Source organism: Microtus oregoni, unplaced genomic scaffold (genome assembly GCF_018167655.1).
Source record: "Microtus oregoni isolate MIOR12 unplaced genomic scaffold, Mior012 000004F_ref0000308, whole genome shotgun sequence".
Classification (NCBI taxonomy): Eukaryota; Metazoa; Chordata; class Mammalia; order Rodentia; family Cricetidae; genus Microtus; species Microtus oregoni.
The window spans coordinates 47,598,508-47,615,339 of NW_024543063.1; the positions used below are offsets into that span (position 1 = coordinate 47,598,508).

The 16,832-nt window shown below is 46.0% G+C and overlaps 1 protein-coding gene across 1 annotated transcript in view; it reads left to right on the forward strand.

The window, feature by feature from the left end:
• Cdh1 (cadherin 1) overlaps positions 1-16,832 on the forward strand; it is a 70,985-nt gene that overhangs the window by 36,669 nt on the left and 17,484 nt on the right. The window contains exon 3 of the mRNA XM_041649990.1: positions 13,491-13,714. Coding sequence (XP_041505924.1) covers positions 13,491-13,714 — 224 coding nt within the window. The remainder of the gene's footprint in view (positions 1-13,490; positions 13,715-16,832) is intronic.

A 16,832-nucleotide genomic window follows, 5' to 3' on the forward strand; every position in this document is an offset into this window, starting at 1 on the left:
TTTTCTTTTTTTTTCTGTTGTTGTTTTATTTTATTTTATTTTTTGTTTTTATTTATTTATTAAAGATTTCTGCCTCCTCCCCGCCACCGCCTCCCATTTCCCTCCCCCTCCCCCGATCAAGTCCCCCTCCCTCGTCAGCCCAAAGAGCAATCAGGGTTCCCTGCCCTGTGGGAAGTCCAAGGACCACCCACCTCCATCCAGGTCTAGTAAGGTGAGCATCCAAACTGCCTAGGCTCCCACAAAGCCAGTGCGTGCAGTAGGATCAGAAACCCATTGCCATTGTTCTTGAGTTCTCAGTAGTCCTCATTGTCAGCTATGTTCAGAGAGTCCGGTTTTATCCCAGGCTTTTTCAGACCCAGGCCAGCTGGCCTTGGTGGGTTCCCGATAGAAGATCCCCATGTTCTCAGTGTGTGGTGCACCCCTCGCAGTCCTGAGTTCCTTGCTCGTGCTCCCTCTCCTTCTGCTCCTGATTTGGACCTTGAGATTTCAGTCCGGTGCTCCAATGTGGGTCTCTGTCTCTGTCTCCTTGCATCGCCTGATGAAGGTTAATATTCAGGAGGATGCCTATATGTTTTTCTTTGGGTTCTCCTTATTTAGTTTCTCTAGGATCACTAATTAAGGCTCAATGTCCTTTGTTTATGGCTAGAAACCAAATATGAAATATGAGTGAGTACATCCCATGTTCCTCTTTTTGGGTCTGGCTTACCTCACTCAGGCTAGTGTTTTCTATTTCCGTCCATTTGTATGCACAATTCAAGAAGTCATTTTTTTTTACTGCTGAGTAGTACTCTAATATGTATATATTCCATACTTTCTTCATCCATTCTTCCATTGAAGGGCATCTAGGTTGTTTCCAGGTTCTGACTATTACAAACAATGCTGCTATGAACATAGTTGAGCATATACTTTTGTTGTATGATAGGGCATCTCTTGGGTATATTCCCAAGAGTGGTATTGCTGGGTCCAGGGGTAGGTTGATCCCGAATTTCCTGAGAAACCGCCACACTGCTTTCCAAAGTGGTTGCACAAATTTGCATTCCCACCAGCAATGGATGAGTGTACCCCTTTCTCTACAACCTCTCCAGCAAAGGCTATCATTGGTGTTTTTTATTTTAGCCATTCTGACAGGTGTAAGATGGTATCTTAAAGTTGTCTTGATTTGCATTTCCCTGATCGCTAAGAAAGTTGAGCATGATCTTAAGTGTCTTTTGGCCATTTGAACTTCTGTTGAGAATTCTCTGTTCAGCTCAGTGCCCCAGAGACGAGGCTTTTCTATGTAGCCCTGGCTGTTCTGGAACTCACTTTGTAGACCAGACTTCTCCTGAGTCCTGAGCATAAAGGCATTCACCACCATGGACAGACAGCCTCGCCACCACCTTTTGAAAATTTCTGCATCCTGTTCTATTGAGTGCAAGTCTGCTGTTATGCTGTTTAAATCTTTTGCCCTTGAGAACAGGCCTGCAATGACTTCCTTGTTCGGCTGCTCTTGGGCAAGTGTCTTGAGGAATGAAGTCTTATAAATATGCTTTGTAGGAAGGAAGGATGTAAAGTCAACCAGAATGACCTCCGTGCATTATACTGAGCCAGCTGTGGCAGTGCAATTTTATAATCCTAGAACTTGGGAGACAAAGACAGGAGGCAGAAATATCGAGAGTTCAAGGCTAACCTTAGTGAAATTCCTGTCTCAAAAAAAGGGGGTGTCCCATATGGGCCAGGCAGTGGTGTGGTGCACACCTGAAATCTTAGCACTCAGCAGGCAACTACAGAGAAACCCTGTCTCAAAACACACCCCCAAAACCCCACACATGCTCATATGCGCCTGCTGCAGCACCCCAGGCCTTTGTGCCCACATCTGTAATGGTTCACTTCAGCCTCTGCGCATTGCATATGAGACCGCTTACCTAGGAAGGTGCAGGGGACCTGAACAACCTTCTCGTGGAGGATCTAGTTACTAGACTTGGCTTTTGTCATGCTTCTCTGCAGACAACTGCCAACTGCCTGCGGTGCCTTTCCTCTTTCACTCATGTGGGTCACCCTCCACCCACCTCACCACAAGTGCCATCCCACACAAGGGCTCCTGGGTCCTGTGATGTGTGAATTCTTGGGAAGGTCTCGATCCTCAGGGGATTGGCATGTTGGACATCCTAAGTGGCCTGTGACTTGCCCCAAGTCCTGAGCATTTGCAAAATATCCATTATTTTGCTGTTTATTGAGATAAGGTCTCATTCTATTAGCTCAGGCTACCCTGGAGTTCACTGTATAGTTCCCATTGACCTGAGGCTCTTAACAATCCTCTTAACTGCCTCAACTTTCCCACTGCTGCATTGCAGGTCTGAGCCACTGTGCCCAGCCCTAACATAATGTATTGATCATTCAACAACCAGGTATAAGGAGCTTTTTTGTTTTATAGCTACATAGCATTTTGCCCCAAGAAAATACCACCATTTATTTAGCTAATTCTGCCCTGATGGATACTTGGGTTGGTGCCCATGCTTGTGTGTTGCAAACAATACCTTAGTGAGGAACCTTGCATGAGAATTTGCATGTGTGCAAGTTTCCAATTCTTGGTTGCAGTGGAACCGGGAGCACACCGGGTTAATGAATAATGGAGTCTTTTGAAAGAGCTGCAGCCATGGAGGTAAAAGGTTAGAGGAACTGGGCTATATGGCAGGTGTCGCAGCACTCACACTATGGCATCTAGAGTATGTGACCTGTGGCTGTACACTTTGTATACTGCACCTGTACCTACTGGCTGGCCTTCATGGTTTTTTTAACCACTGTTAACTGTTGTTGTCAGAGCCTTACTGTGGAGCCCAGCTGGTTTCAGACCCACTCTGGCCTCTACTTCATAATCCTGCCTCAGCCTTCCAAATGCTGGAGTCACCACGCCCACTACTAGTTTGTGCTCTCTCTCTCTCTCTCTCTCTCTCTCTCTCTCTCTCTCTCTCTCTCTCTCACACACACACACACACACACACACACACACACACACACGCCTTCTTGTGGCACTGAGGTTTGAGACTGAACCTTTGGCAAGCTAGCAAACACTGAGTTATATCTGTCACTCTTGGTTTCCTCTTTTCATAGTTTTTGACTTGGTATTCTTTTTTGGTTTTTCGAGACAGGGTTTCTCTGTAGATTTGGAACCTGTCCTGGAACTAGCTCTTGTAGATCAGGTTGGCCTCGAACTCACAAAGATCCACCTGCCTCTGACTCCCAAGTGCTGGGATTAAAGGCGTGCTCCACCACTGCACCACCTCCTGGCCCTGACTTGGTATTCTTAGAATGAGCCCCCCAAACTGAGGTACACTCCCCCGTCCCTCTCTAAGGGATGTGGCATTGTTGTGGGATTTCTCTCCTGAGCAATTACCTTTCCAGGCAGGCCGAGCAGGTTAGCAAACACTCTGTGGAAGCAGCTGCCTTTCCCATCAATGCTTGCTTGTTCTGGATAATGAAAAATGATGCTAGCATCCATTAAAGGAAAAGCTGCCTCTTGTAAGCCGTGGTGGACAAGTGGGCGCTTGTCATGGAGTCATTTGCTGATGCATGTGACCTGCAGACTGGGAAACGCCTCCCTCTGCAGTTTGGACTTCTAGCCTTTCTTTGGGTTTGTTTAGGAGTTTTGTTTAAAGGTCAGAGGCAGAGGGTCTGTGCTTCTCCGGCACAGCCCACATTTGGTGAGAGGCCTGGCCTCGTGTTCATTCTCTACAGAAGAGGGTTTTAGATCTCATTCTTGAGTTATTGAATGAACCAAATATTCTGGATTTCCTGGAATCTCAGCAACCCCAGAGTCTGAGGCAGGAGAACCCCCTGAGTTCAAAAGCTAAAGGCCAGCATGCACAACACAGGCTGTCTCAAGCAAAAGTTCTGAATTCTGTGACAACTCTCCGTACCCGATGGCCCAAATGGCTTTGGGCATTTCTGTGTTCTCTAGTGCTTGGGAAAGTGATCCTAGATTGATGGTCGGCTGGTTTTGTGACTCTCAGCTGCCACCAGGAAAAAAGTTGATTAGAAAACCTAACCTTAACTAGGCATAGTGATGCACACCTTTAACCGTGTTTTGGGAGGTAGAGGCAAGCAAATCTCTGAGAGTCAAGGCCAACCTGGTCTATATAGTGAGGTCCAGGACAGCCAGAGCTACTGCATAAAGAAACCTTGTCTTGAAAAACAAAGAGCAACTACAAAAAATCCCAGAACACCCAACTGGCTCCCCAACAGCATAGGAGCCAACACGAGGTGCTCACTCAATACCTATGTATCATGGTTGCTACTGTGTTGCCTGTGTGAGTATGTGCAAACACATGCCATGTGTCATGTGGAGGTCATAAAACAGCTCGTGGGGATTTAGGTCTCCTTCTGCTGTTTGGGTCCCAGGGATTGAACTCAGGTCTTTAGTTTGGCAGCAGTCATCCTGGCTAGCCGAGCCATCTCTCTAGACTAACTTTTTTTAAAATTATTTATTTATTTATTATGTATACAATATTCTGTCTGTATGCCTGAAGGCCAGAAGAGGGAGCCAGACCTCTTTACAGATGGTTGTGAGCCACCATGTGGTTGCTGGGAATTGAACTCCAGACCTTTGGAAGAGCAGGCAATGCTCTTAACCACTGAGCCATCTCTCCAGCCCCCATCCTAGACTAACTTTGAATTCTACATAGATGACAATGATCTTGATCTCCTGATCTTCTGGCCTCCACCTCCAAAGTTTGTAGATTACAGGCATGTGCCACCACATCTGGCTCCTGGTTGCTCTTGTAATTACTGTTAATTAAGGAATATTTGTGGCTTCTCTCTTCATTCTTTACTTTTTGATAGCTGTACTATTATTGGGTGTGTAGTCCTTGGCTCATGGGGTACTCCTCAAATGAAACCCTAATAACTATATTTCTTCAAGTTCATTGAGTTATAATTTACACACCTTACAATTTGCCCAGTGTAAATGCATGTTAATTTTTATAAGTGTACTCAAAGTGGTTCACCCATCCCCCGATCCAGCCCCCCCTTAGATCTACTGACAATCCAATACTCACTTCACCTCAGTCCCAGGTCTCCACGAGCCTACTTTTTATCTTTTTTATAGCTTTTTCTTTTTCACTTTCTTTTTATTTTTTTGAGACAGAGTTTTTCTATGTTGTAGCCTTGGCTGTCCTGGAACTCACTCTATAGACCATGTTGGCCTCAAACTCAAGAGATCCACATACTCTGCCTCCCGAGTGCTGGGATTAAAGACTGTGCTACCACACCCGGCTGCCTCTTAATTTTCTAAGTCATAAAATGAGATAAGTAGTTTAACACATACTGTTGTTAAGGTTTACAGATGCTTTGGAGGAGCTGGGGATGTGGTCCAAGGGCAGAGTGAGTGCTGGCCTAGTATGCTCAAGGCCCTGGACTCTACCTCCAGCACTGCAAAAGGAAAACGTTTCTAGACATGATGCCGCACTACATTCCTTTTATTGTGGAGTCATGGTAGCTATAGCATAATTTATCCATCCTGGTAGCAATAGGTTAATCATATAAGTTTCAGAGTCTTAAAAAAATTTATGTGTGTATGTGTGTGTGCTCCCTAAGAACAGAGGAACTATCTCTCCTGACCCTAATTTTTTTTTAATTGAAAATGTAGGAAGAGCGGGAAGAGAAAGATTCTTTTATCAAACATCACACCCATTGAAAATGTTGTTTCAAATGCCTTTGGTATATGCAGAGAATTTGCAGCCGTTCCCCCATTCACCTTGGAAGCATTTCTGTTGGGCACTGGAGAAATGGCTCAACAGAAATGCCCTTGTTCTTGCAGAGGATGTGGGTTCAGTGCTTAGCATCCATACAGATGTTTACAACCATCTACATACTTGAGTTCCAGGGAATCTGACCCCTCCTTCTGGTGTCTGAGGCAGCTAGGCTTACGTGTGGTGTACACACTTAATGTGCAGCCATACACAAACATTTAGATTAAAAGAGAAGTTGGGGGGGCTGGAGAGATGGCTCAGAGGTTAAGAGCATTGCCTGCTCTTCCAAAGGTCCTGAGTTCAATTCCCAGCAACCACATGGTGGCTCACAACCATCTGTAATGGGGTCTGGTGCTCTCTTCTGGCCTGCAGGCAGACATGCAGGAAGAACACTGTATACATAATAAATAAATAAATATTAAAAAAAAAGAGAGAGAAGTTGGGTTTGCCCAGGCCTTTAATCCTAGCATTTGGGAGACAGAGGCATGCAGATCTCTGAGTTTGAAGCCAGCTAGAGCTAGTTCTAGGACAGCCAGGGCCACACAGAGAAACCATGCGTAGAAGTTGTATTTGCCCTCAAACTTCAAGAAGACAAAATTTAATATAGACAACATAAAACAGTTTTAGCAAAACCCCCAAGATTATTCACCTTGGGCCAGTGAGAGGACTCCATAGTGGGTTTTCACCCACTTGTCTCAAAGCCTAATGACCCAAGTTTTCTACTCAAACTCAAATGGTAGAAGGAGAGAACTGACTCCTGCAAGTTGTCTTCTGACCTCCACACATGTGCCATGACATGCACACACCCCCCACATGGAACATACACACAAGTAAATAAATATAAACATTACTAAGGAGGTTGCAGAGACGGTTTAGTGATTAAGAGCACCTGCCGGTCTTTCAAGGACCCAGGTTTGATTCCCAGCACCGACTTGGTGGTTCATAACCACCCTTAACTCCACTTCCAGGGGACCTGATGTCATCCTGTGACCTCTGGTGGCATTAAACTTTCACGTGGTGTACAGACATAAAGGTAGCTAAAACATTCACACATAAAACAAAATGAATAAATGTATAATTATTAAAAAGAAATTCATCCCTTGTTGCCACCGCCACCTCTAAGTCCTGTCTAGGTTTTTTGATCGGGAGTGTTCACACAGAGCAGATGGAACCGTGCAGGGTGTCTCTTGTCGGGCTCATTCACAAAGCGCAGGCTCTACTGCTTCATTTCCTCTCATCGCGGAACACGCTGGCTACACCATATTTTATTCAGCAACCGCTCATCTCCACCTTGGCGTGTTAAATACCGCAGCGTGTCGTTATCTAACCCACCACCATACATACAGAAGCCACTGCTATTGACATTAAAAACCAAACCAAGCCCCGATGTGGGGCGGAAAACAACCCTGACTATGTCTGAAGAGGTGATGTGTGTATGTCTCTTCCATCGTGTGAGGACCCGACAGTCCAGATCAACAAATGGGGTGATGGACACTGTGTTCTCACTTTCCTGATGAGACAGGGGAGTGAAGGAAACCCCCGAACCCCAGAAGGTTGGGCTGGAGTTAAGAAGGTGGGTTTCTGGGTCAGCTGGGTCAGCCAGTTTGATGACTCTGCCACTTGTTGCTGCATGTGCTTGGAAGAGACACTTAAAATCTCTGAGCCTTTGCTGAGTAATGTTTCACACAGTGGTTTGTAAAGTGCTTATTACGCTTGATGCAAACCAGTTTTGTAGAGCTTTTTTGCTCACCCTGGATTCTACAGGAGTTGGGGGAAAGCTAAGATGTGTCTGTTCCTGGACTCTCCCATCTCTGGATGTCTGTATTAAGTTAAGTGGAGTCAGGACCCAGGCCCGGGCAGTTTTCTTCAAGGCTCCCAGGAGAGTGTGCACCCTTCGCGTTAGATCCCAGATTTTAGGTGTTTTGGCCAGCATGCCTTGGTACCCAAGTGGGACTAAGCCTGAGAGCTCATAGGAAAGACTCTAATAAGGGCTAGGGCTAGGAGAACCAGGGCACCAGTACTCAACTGCCTAGTCTTGCGGGGAGACATCAGGGGTTAGAGGGTGAGGGATTCCACTGCTATGGAATTTAGAACAGGGCCCTCCCCGGCCTCAGGAAATCCCATGGAAAGGGAAAGTGGGCAGCCTTTCTTTCTAATCAATAGACAAAAGGTCCTGGAGCTGCCACAGGAATGCTCCCTTTGGTGGCAGCCAGTGCCAGTTAGCACCCCTGTATTTAGGTAGTGAGGTACTGTGTCTACCTGTGGCTAAAAGCCAGGCCACTATAGTCCTGACTTGCTATGGTGGAAGCCAAAGGGTTTCTCCTTAGCCCCAATCCCCACTCCCTTTTAAAGTCAGCTAGGCCAAAAGAGACCATTAGATCCTCTGAAGCTGGAGTTAATGGCAATTGTGAGCTGCCTAACATGGGTGCTGGGATTTGAACTGCATCCTCTGGAAGACCAACAAGTGCTGCTAACCACTGAGCCATCTCTCCACCCTATTCCCCTCCCCCCACCCTTTCGTTTTTGAGGTGACCAAATAAGTTGCCCTGTATGGTAGGGTCTGAAAGCACAAAATGCAGCGAAGTAGGTACCTGCGGCCGACCCCGCCAAGGTATGCCCCTAAGAGAACATGCCACACACAACAGAGTTAGTGTAAGGGGTTTATTGGGGAACGGGGAGAGTGAAAGAACGAAAGCCCACCTCAGAGTGGGGACATGAGAGAGGCTAACAGACAGTCCAGGCAAGAGAGGCAAAAGCAAGCGAGAGGACTGTGAGTGACGGGCACTTTAAGGGGCGCCTGTGTCGCATAGCTGATGATGGAAAGGCACCTGGCAGCAGCCTTGGTGACTAAGGCAGGCTGGCCACCATGGTGGGAACGAACAGGGACAAAGTCCTCACCTTCTTGCACTTCATTTTTCCATTTCTCTTAAAATAACTGGGACCAGGGTCCTCACCAAACAGGACATCTAGGAACACTAGAACCTAATACTGGGTCTGCAGGGCTATGCCACGATCAAGCCTCAGAAAGTTTTATCTGCAGACTCTGGCCATTTCTGGATTGTCCAGAGTAAATGATTTCAAACTGGCCTTTCTTTTCCTTGGTTTTGACATGAAGGGAAAGGGAGATGCTCTGAACTGAAGGAACAGGAGCCACTGCTGGGCACGAGACCTCTGTAGACCCACAGGCTATCCTTACTTTAATTCTGGTACAATGGCCACGTCTTCTGTGTTCTTGCCTGGCTCTTCTGTGCTGCATTAGGGACCCTGGCTGTGCTAGACATGCAGTGGGTGGGCCTTGGAACTGCCCCCGCACCAAGATGTAGAGTATTAACCTGGCTGCTGACTGACTCGAGACGCCCTATTTGTGAGACTGATGGCAGCCTTCACCCTGATTGTGATCAGCACTCACTGGTATTTACTGTGGAACTTGAAACACATTAGCTCAGGTAGAAACTGGGCAGGTGTCCACAGTCAGCATTAATGACCTCACACATCTGGGGACAGTCTGGGTGATGATGGATTGCCCTTTATCCCGTTTATTCCCAGAAGTGAGAGCGGAATGAGCACGAGCAAATCCCTTTTCCTCTCCGAGTGACCAGATTGTAGTTCTTGTCCATGGCTCCTCGGCCACATGCCCCAGATGTGGACAGACTGAAGGACTGTCCTTGCCCTATTTTTCAAGCTATGATGGTATCTTCTGCTGAGTGTGGTTGTTTTGTAAGAATGTAGTACTTTCTAGTTTTGTGGACATCCATTAATGGAGGATGTCCCAGCATTACCCAATGCCATCTAAGAAAGTGAGCGACCCGGGGAGATGTTTTCTGGCCGGTGACTTCTGAAGGAGAGACTGTCTACTCCAGGGAAACTTCTCATCTTCCATATTCAGTGTTTGAGCTGTAGTTTGGGGTACACAGTGGCAGTGTGGCCCCCAGAAGCTCAGAAGCCTCCCTGATCATACGTTTGTAACTTTGAAGTAAAACTAAACCCCAAGGTCTTGGCATTAGCTGTGGAACTTCTCTGGGGGAAGACCTGTCCCTTGTGTCCCACCATGGTCAGCTGCCTTTGGTGACCGGTGACTCCCTGGTCCTCAGGCCCCTGCATTTTCTGCGATGTTCGGAGGCTTCTGCGAGAGTTTTGTTTCTACCCACTCACATTCCAGTCACAGCCACCCCAGTGGAAGAAGAAATGGGATCCTTCAAGGGAGACCAACCCTGGCAGGAAAAGAATGTTGCTGAGACTCAGTCACCCACTGCCACCAGAGTCTTTCGTCGGCTTGGGCTTTATTTGTCTGCACTTAAGTTGTCTCTTCCAGGTTTTCTGCTTTTAACCACCGCTTCTTCCAAGTGGGCTAGAAGATGGGTGCAGATTAATGCAGAAGTTAGACACGTCTAGAACGATATTGCTAAGCATGGGGCCTGCTATAGATAGAGGCATGAAGTACAGTCAGGAGCAAGAGATCTCAGACTGCCTGGGTCCAACCCCGAGCCCTGATAAGTTACTATCTGCCTAAATTTCCCCATGGATAAAAAGATGTGGCAGTCAGTGGTGGCACACACCATAGTCCCAGCACTTGGGAGGAGGAGACTTCGACAGAGGCCAGCCTGGTCTACAGAGTGAGCTTCAGAACAACCAGGACCACGCAGACCCACTTCCCTTCAGGCTCCCCCCATTTTCCCCTAAAAAAGGCTGCATACAGTTCTGGGTCTGTGTGTTTAGTATTTGTAATGTGCTTAAAATGGAGCCTGGAACAATAATATTCTACATATACTTAAAATGTGGGTAAAATAGTTGACAAAGGGTAACTTAAACTATTAGTTCAGATTATAGGAAGGGTTGTTTTTAAGGGTCTTGATGTGCAAGCCAGGGTAGCCTCAGACTCTGCAGTAATGGAGCACCCCCAGTTAGAGACTATTGCTGAGCTGACAGAAGTGACTGCTGTGGCGGGCTTCGGGTAGAGGTGCTCAGGGGTCTCAGTTCCCCGGTGGACTATGCAGCAGGTAGCAGCCCCTAAAGGAAAGGTGTTGTGCTGGGTGAGATTGACTTCAGTCCCTCACTGGCTTTCTTTATTCAACACCTTCTCATGGAAAAGAACACACACCCAGTTCCATGTGCCGGTCTTGGTGTTCTCAGATCTCTGCATGGCTGAGCCGGGCTGGAAGGCAACTCGCAGAACCTTCCTGGAGCTGGAGAGTCCCTTCACTTTCCTGTAATTATGTCTCAGCCCAGAGCATCTGGTTTTACTGAAAGATAATGATCCTTAACCAGCCACCTGGAAATTCAGGCTGGGGCTCTCTGCCATGCTGTCACCTCTCCAGGAGCGAGGCCGAGCCACCATTAAGAAATGCCTTGAGCAGGTTACATGCCTTGCACCAAGTTATTTACAAAGCCATTTTCACTCTTCTTAGCCACCACCCTCGGCAAGTCCAGTCATGCTTCTGCTGATTTTGACTGCTAAGATTTGTCCTGGCTGTGTAAAGGAATGAGGCCAGTTCCCCATTCCCCGCCTGTGACAAGCCCCCAAAGACGACCCACTTGTGTTCTTGGGAAAATTTCTTTAAAAGCATCTTCGAAGGTTCCTAATTTGGACTTTAGAAATGGTATCTGGGAACTACTAGGGAGATGGTTCAGTCAGTAAAGTGCTTGTCTGATGAGGTGGGGGACCTGTAATCTCAGTATGGGGAGGTAGAAACACTACATGGAGTCCTGATCAGCCAGCCTGGCTGGCTTGCTGAGTTCCAGGCAATGAGAGATTCTTGTCTTACAAAACAAGGTGGACAATATCTGAAGAACTATGCCGAAGTTGATTGCGCTCTCTCTCTCTCTCTCTCTCTCTCTCTCTCTCTCTCTCTCTCTCTCTCTCTCTCCCCATACATGCTTATACGTCCCATAATAAAGAATAGCTGAAGTTCATATAGATCCTTCTGCAAAGATCCATTTGACTGATCCATTAGATCCATCTGATTACAAATCTGATTCCAAAGAAGCATATTTACCAGTGGAATTGATGGTGGTGTCGGTACCTGCCCTCACGATGGAAGCGTTCATGTCATTTTCTTGGCAAGTGCTGGACTTTTGATTTCAGACATGTTTACAAGGGCGACCCCTGGTGGAAGAAATGAACACTGCAAGGCAGGCGTCTTCCCCAGGCCCAAAGTGGAGAGTGTAGAGGTGTGTAAAGTAGACACAGGGAGAGGAATTTTCATAAGAGAATGCTTGGGAAAAAAATGGGAATTCCATTTTGAGTAGTGATGGACACTGTTTGAAAAGGAATTTTATTGTGAACCTTTTTTTTCAACCTTGGTTACTTTTCTCTGTGTGTACACATACGTGTCCCGTGGTATGCCTTTGGCGGTCTGAAGACAGCTCACAGAAGTCAGTTCTCTTATCATGTGACTAGCTCTTTCACTGTGGGGGGGTTTTAGCTATTAATCTCAGGTTGTCAGGTTTGGCTGTAAGCACCCATACCTGTGAGCCATTTTAGTGACCCTTGTTTTGGTTTGGTTTTGTTTTGTTGAGGCAGTCTGAAATTTGCTATTTAGTCAAGAAAGACTTGAAATAGAGTGGTATATGCCTATAATCCCAGCATTCAGGAGGGATTACCAGTGGGATTGATGGGGGGACACATAGTAAATCTCTGTCTTCAACAAAACAAAAAATAATTGTCCAGAGATCTTACTGCAGCCTCTGACCCTTGAATTCTTTAGGTGCCCATATCTAAGCTCTGTTTTTTTTTTATTTTATTTTAAGTTTTTATTTTGAGAGATGGTTTCACTGTGTAGCCCCGACTGTCCTGAAACTCACTCTGTAGACCAGTCTGGCCTTGAACCCACAAAGATCTGCTGATTATGTGCCACAACTGCCCAGCTTCTGTTTTCTTTTTAAGATTTACTTATTTTTATTATGTGTGTGTTTTTTTTACTCATTTATTTATTTATTTATTATGTATACAATATTCCATCTGTGTGTATGTCTGCAGGCCAGAAGAGCACATCAGATTTCATTATAGATGGTTGTGAGCCACCATGTGGTTGCCGGGAATTGAACTCAGGACCTTTGGAAGAGCAGGCAATGCTCTTAACCACTGAGCCATCTCTCCAGCCCCCTATGTGTGTGTTTTATATGCATGCAAGTGTAACGTGTTCATGTAGTGCCTGTAGAGACCTAAGAGGACATCAGATTTCCTGGAACTGGAGTTACTGGCTGTTGTGAGCCACTGTAATGCTCCTAGAACTGAACTTGGATCTTCTGGGAAAGTTTTGAGGCAGGGTCTCTTGTCTTTGCAGACTTGGCTGTGAGCTGGAGGCCAGCTGGCCCATGAGCTTTTGGGTGTTCTCCCATCTTGATATAGGAGTCCTGAGCTACATATGCAGACCGCTGTGTCCTGCTCTTTACATGGGTTCTGGGGGTCTAAACTCTGTCATCAGGCTGAGCTGCAAGTTCAGTCTAGCCTTATGGTCGGTTTTCATTTTGAGTTACCTATCTTGCTTTCATTTTGAAAATGATACTATTTTTACTGACTTAACTAGATGAGGAAAAACACTCAAACCAGACTCCAGAGATCACTTGCCCTGTGTGTAGGAAGATATTGATGATGATGAAGACGCCCCTGGGTACGGGTGTTCATCGTCAGCTTATGGTTTATTGAGCAAGTGCATGTTCTGTATGATTTGGTGGGGGGGGGGGTAAGGTTCACTTTTTGAAGAAGGAGTGTCCTTATCTGTGATCTAGTTGTCCAATATCCTAATTCCTGTGATCTCTGTCCTGCAGTGAGATTTGAAGGGTGCACTGGTCGGCCAAGGACAGCTTACTTTTCTGAGGACTCCAAATTCAAAGTGGCTCCTGACGGTGCCATCACGCTCAAGCGACCTCTAAACCTTCATAAACTGGAGACGAGTTTTCTTGTCCATGCCTGGGATTCTACTCACAAGAAGTTTACTGCCAAAGTGATACTGAAGTCTGTGAGGCACCACCAACACCGCCACCACCACCATGTAGGTTGCGCTATTTCTTGGATGTGTGTATATTTTTCAGATTGCTGTTGACCTGGGTCCTCTAACCTTGGTATTGGGATCTTGTGAGGCAAGATAATTTTGTGGGAAGACCCTATGGGGTGCTAAGTGGCCTCCTTGGCTCCAGGAACACCTGTCAGTTACCACAGCCAAAACTACCCCCATGGGGGTAAGGGTAAGGGTGGGGGTGACAAAAATATCCCCAGTTGAGATTGGGTTTAGGGGTTGCTGTTGAATTATAGGGATCTGGTAGTATAGGATAAGGAGGAAGACACGGGCCCTACTTGGCTTTGTTAGCCCACCATTGCTCTCTCTAATCTCTGATCCCAGTAATCAGAGAGGAGTCATTTAACCTGTGTAGACTGAGTGAATTAACACACATAAAACACTAAGAACATATGTATACACTTGATATTCACAAGGAGCCCCCTCTTCCTTTGTGAATAGCAAAATCTGGATGCTTAAGTCCCTTATAAATGGGTGTAGATACCCACACACAACCGGACACCCTCAGGTTAGTGCACCTCTACATAAGATAATGCATGATCATGTGCCATGTATCACTCATGTGACAGTTGTTACAGTTATACTCTTATTATTTAGAGATAACAATGAGGGGGGAAATCTGTATATATTCAGCACAGCTATTTTTATAGTTATTTTGGTTTTTTTGTTTGTTTGTTTTGTTTTTGAGGCAGGATTTTGCTATAAAAATAGCCCAGGCTGGCTTCATTTTCCTCCTGCCTCAGCCTCTTGAGATCTGGGTTTACAGGTGTGTACTAACATGTTTGATATGGGTTTCTTCCTTTTGCTTTTTTCTTTTTTGGCTCATGATAGCCTCGAGCTCACTGTATAGCAGATGACTTCTAACCTTTCATCTCCCATGTGACAGCATTACAGGCTCATTTTGTGATGTAGACAAGTATTCTGCCAACTGAGCTATCTCCTCAGTTCTATAGACCTTTAAAAAAATCATTAAAAAGCCAGGTGGTGGTGGTACACGCCTTTAATCTCAGCTCTTGGAAGGCAAAGCAGGCAGATTTCTGTTTAAGGCCCATTTGATCTACAGAGCTAGTTCCAGGAGAGCCAGGGCTACTCAGAGAATCCCCGTCTCAAAAGATTATAACTTCTTTCTGGGCAGAAGTGGTAGAGAGATCTCTGTGAGTTCGAGGCAAGCCTGGTCTACAGAGCAAATTTTAGGAAGGCTACAAAGCTACAAAGAAACCCTGTCTTGAAAAACAAAAACCAAACAAATCTTTTAAAATCTTTTCCTGACCCTCTTTTTGTTTCATTTGAAAAATGGTTTTGTATAGCCGAGGTTGTCCCCAAACTTGATGTGTAGCCCAGGGTGACTTTAAACTCACAACCAATCCTCCTATCTCTGCCTCCCACGTGTAGTATTGTAGGCATGCACCACCGTATCTGACCATGAAAAAAAAATCATTTCTATCTGTACTTGGTTGAACACAGATGCGAACCCGAGATGGAGGGACAGCTGGGTGAGTTAGAGTCATCAAATACTAGCTGATGTCATTGTTGTCCTGAGGCAGAATGAATAAGGTTAAGTGCTGGTTGGCTTACTTAGCAAGGAGAGGAAGACCAGTAGAAAGTCTTTGCTCCTCTGTAGAGCTGGAGAGACAGACAACTCAGCAGGGAAGGATGTTTACTGCTCTTGCAGAGGACATGGGTTTGGTTCGCAACACCCGTATCAGGCACCCCAGAACACTGCCCTTTTCTGCCCTCCGTGGGTGCCTGCATGCCCACGGTGCACATAAATTCATGCAAACAAATAATAAACAAACTGTTTTAAGCCTTCTTTCTGCTGTCACTGGCATCAGATCCCTCCCCAGGTGTTTGCAATGCCTGCCGCGAGGGTCCGACAACCAGCAAACATTGAAGAGGCTGATGCACAGACAGACTATTTGCTATTTAGATTCTGGTCATGAATGTCCCTGGAGATTGTTACCAGAAGCCAAATGCCTTTGCCTGCCTTAAATGTTCTCTTGGTATTTCCTATGGGTCTCTCCAGGGGACTTTCTAGCCGTATCTCGCTTCCTGCCTCAGAAGTGTGGATTGTGCCATATCCATTGAGTGCCAAAGCCTTTAAGGTTGATTCCTGTTCTGTTCCCTGAAGACTCTTGAGGTTCATGGAATTTAATAACCCTCTAATATAGTATTTCTCTTTGATGCAATTAAAGAACGAAAGAACTTAGTTCAATTACATTAGCCATGGCTTCCTGACTCCAGTTGGCTGCTCATGTATGCAAGTTCAGCACAATAAGTGTGTATCCCCGGCTTCCCACCACCCCAGGCAGTTGACTGTGGTAGCCTTCTAAGACCAAGAACAGTTTGGGGGCTTGTTTTTCCTCTAGTGCCTCCCCCACCCCCGCCCCCATACACCTTTGCCTCTGCTGACTTTACTCTGTCTTCATATTTCTGCTGTTTCAGGAATATGTTCAAGTATACATCATAGACACCCCCAAGCTGGGTGTGGTGCTGCACACCTTTGTGGTTTCTTTATTTATTTTGTTGTTGTTGCTGTTCTTTTGAGACAGGTTTTCTCTGTCTAGCTCTTGCTGTCCTAAAACTCACTTTGTAGACCAAGCTGGCCTCAAACTCACAGAGATCACTCAAGCTTGTGGCCCCCCTGCCTCAGACTCCCAAATACCGAGACTACAAGTGTGTACTATAGCTTCCCTATTTTACGGACAGGGTCTCATTATAGCCCGTGTGGGCTTGCACTCCTGATGCCCCCCTTTCAGGTGTTGTGATTATAGGTGTGCACCACTAGCACCACACGTGGCTTTTCATGTTGGCTGCTGGAATGAATGCCAGTCATCCCATCTTGTCAGGGAGGTAGAGGACATGGAGGTGTGTGAGACAGGAACTTGATATGAAGACCAGGCTGGCCTTGAGCTCACATATATCTGCTTGCCTCTGCCTCCCCAATCTTGGATATAAAGGAGTGCATGCAGCACAATGTCCAGCATCCATTCTTAATTGTGAAATGAGGGAGAAAGAGGAATGTTTTATATAGCTTAATTGTCTACCTTTTTAGAATTTTTATTTATTTATTTATTTATTATGTATACAATATTCT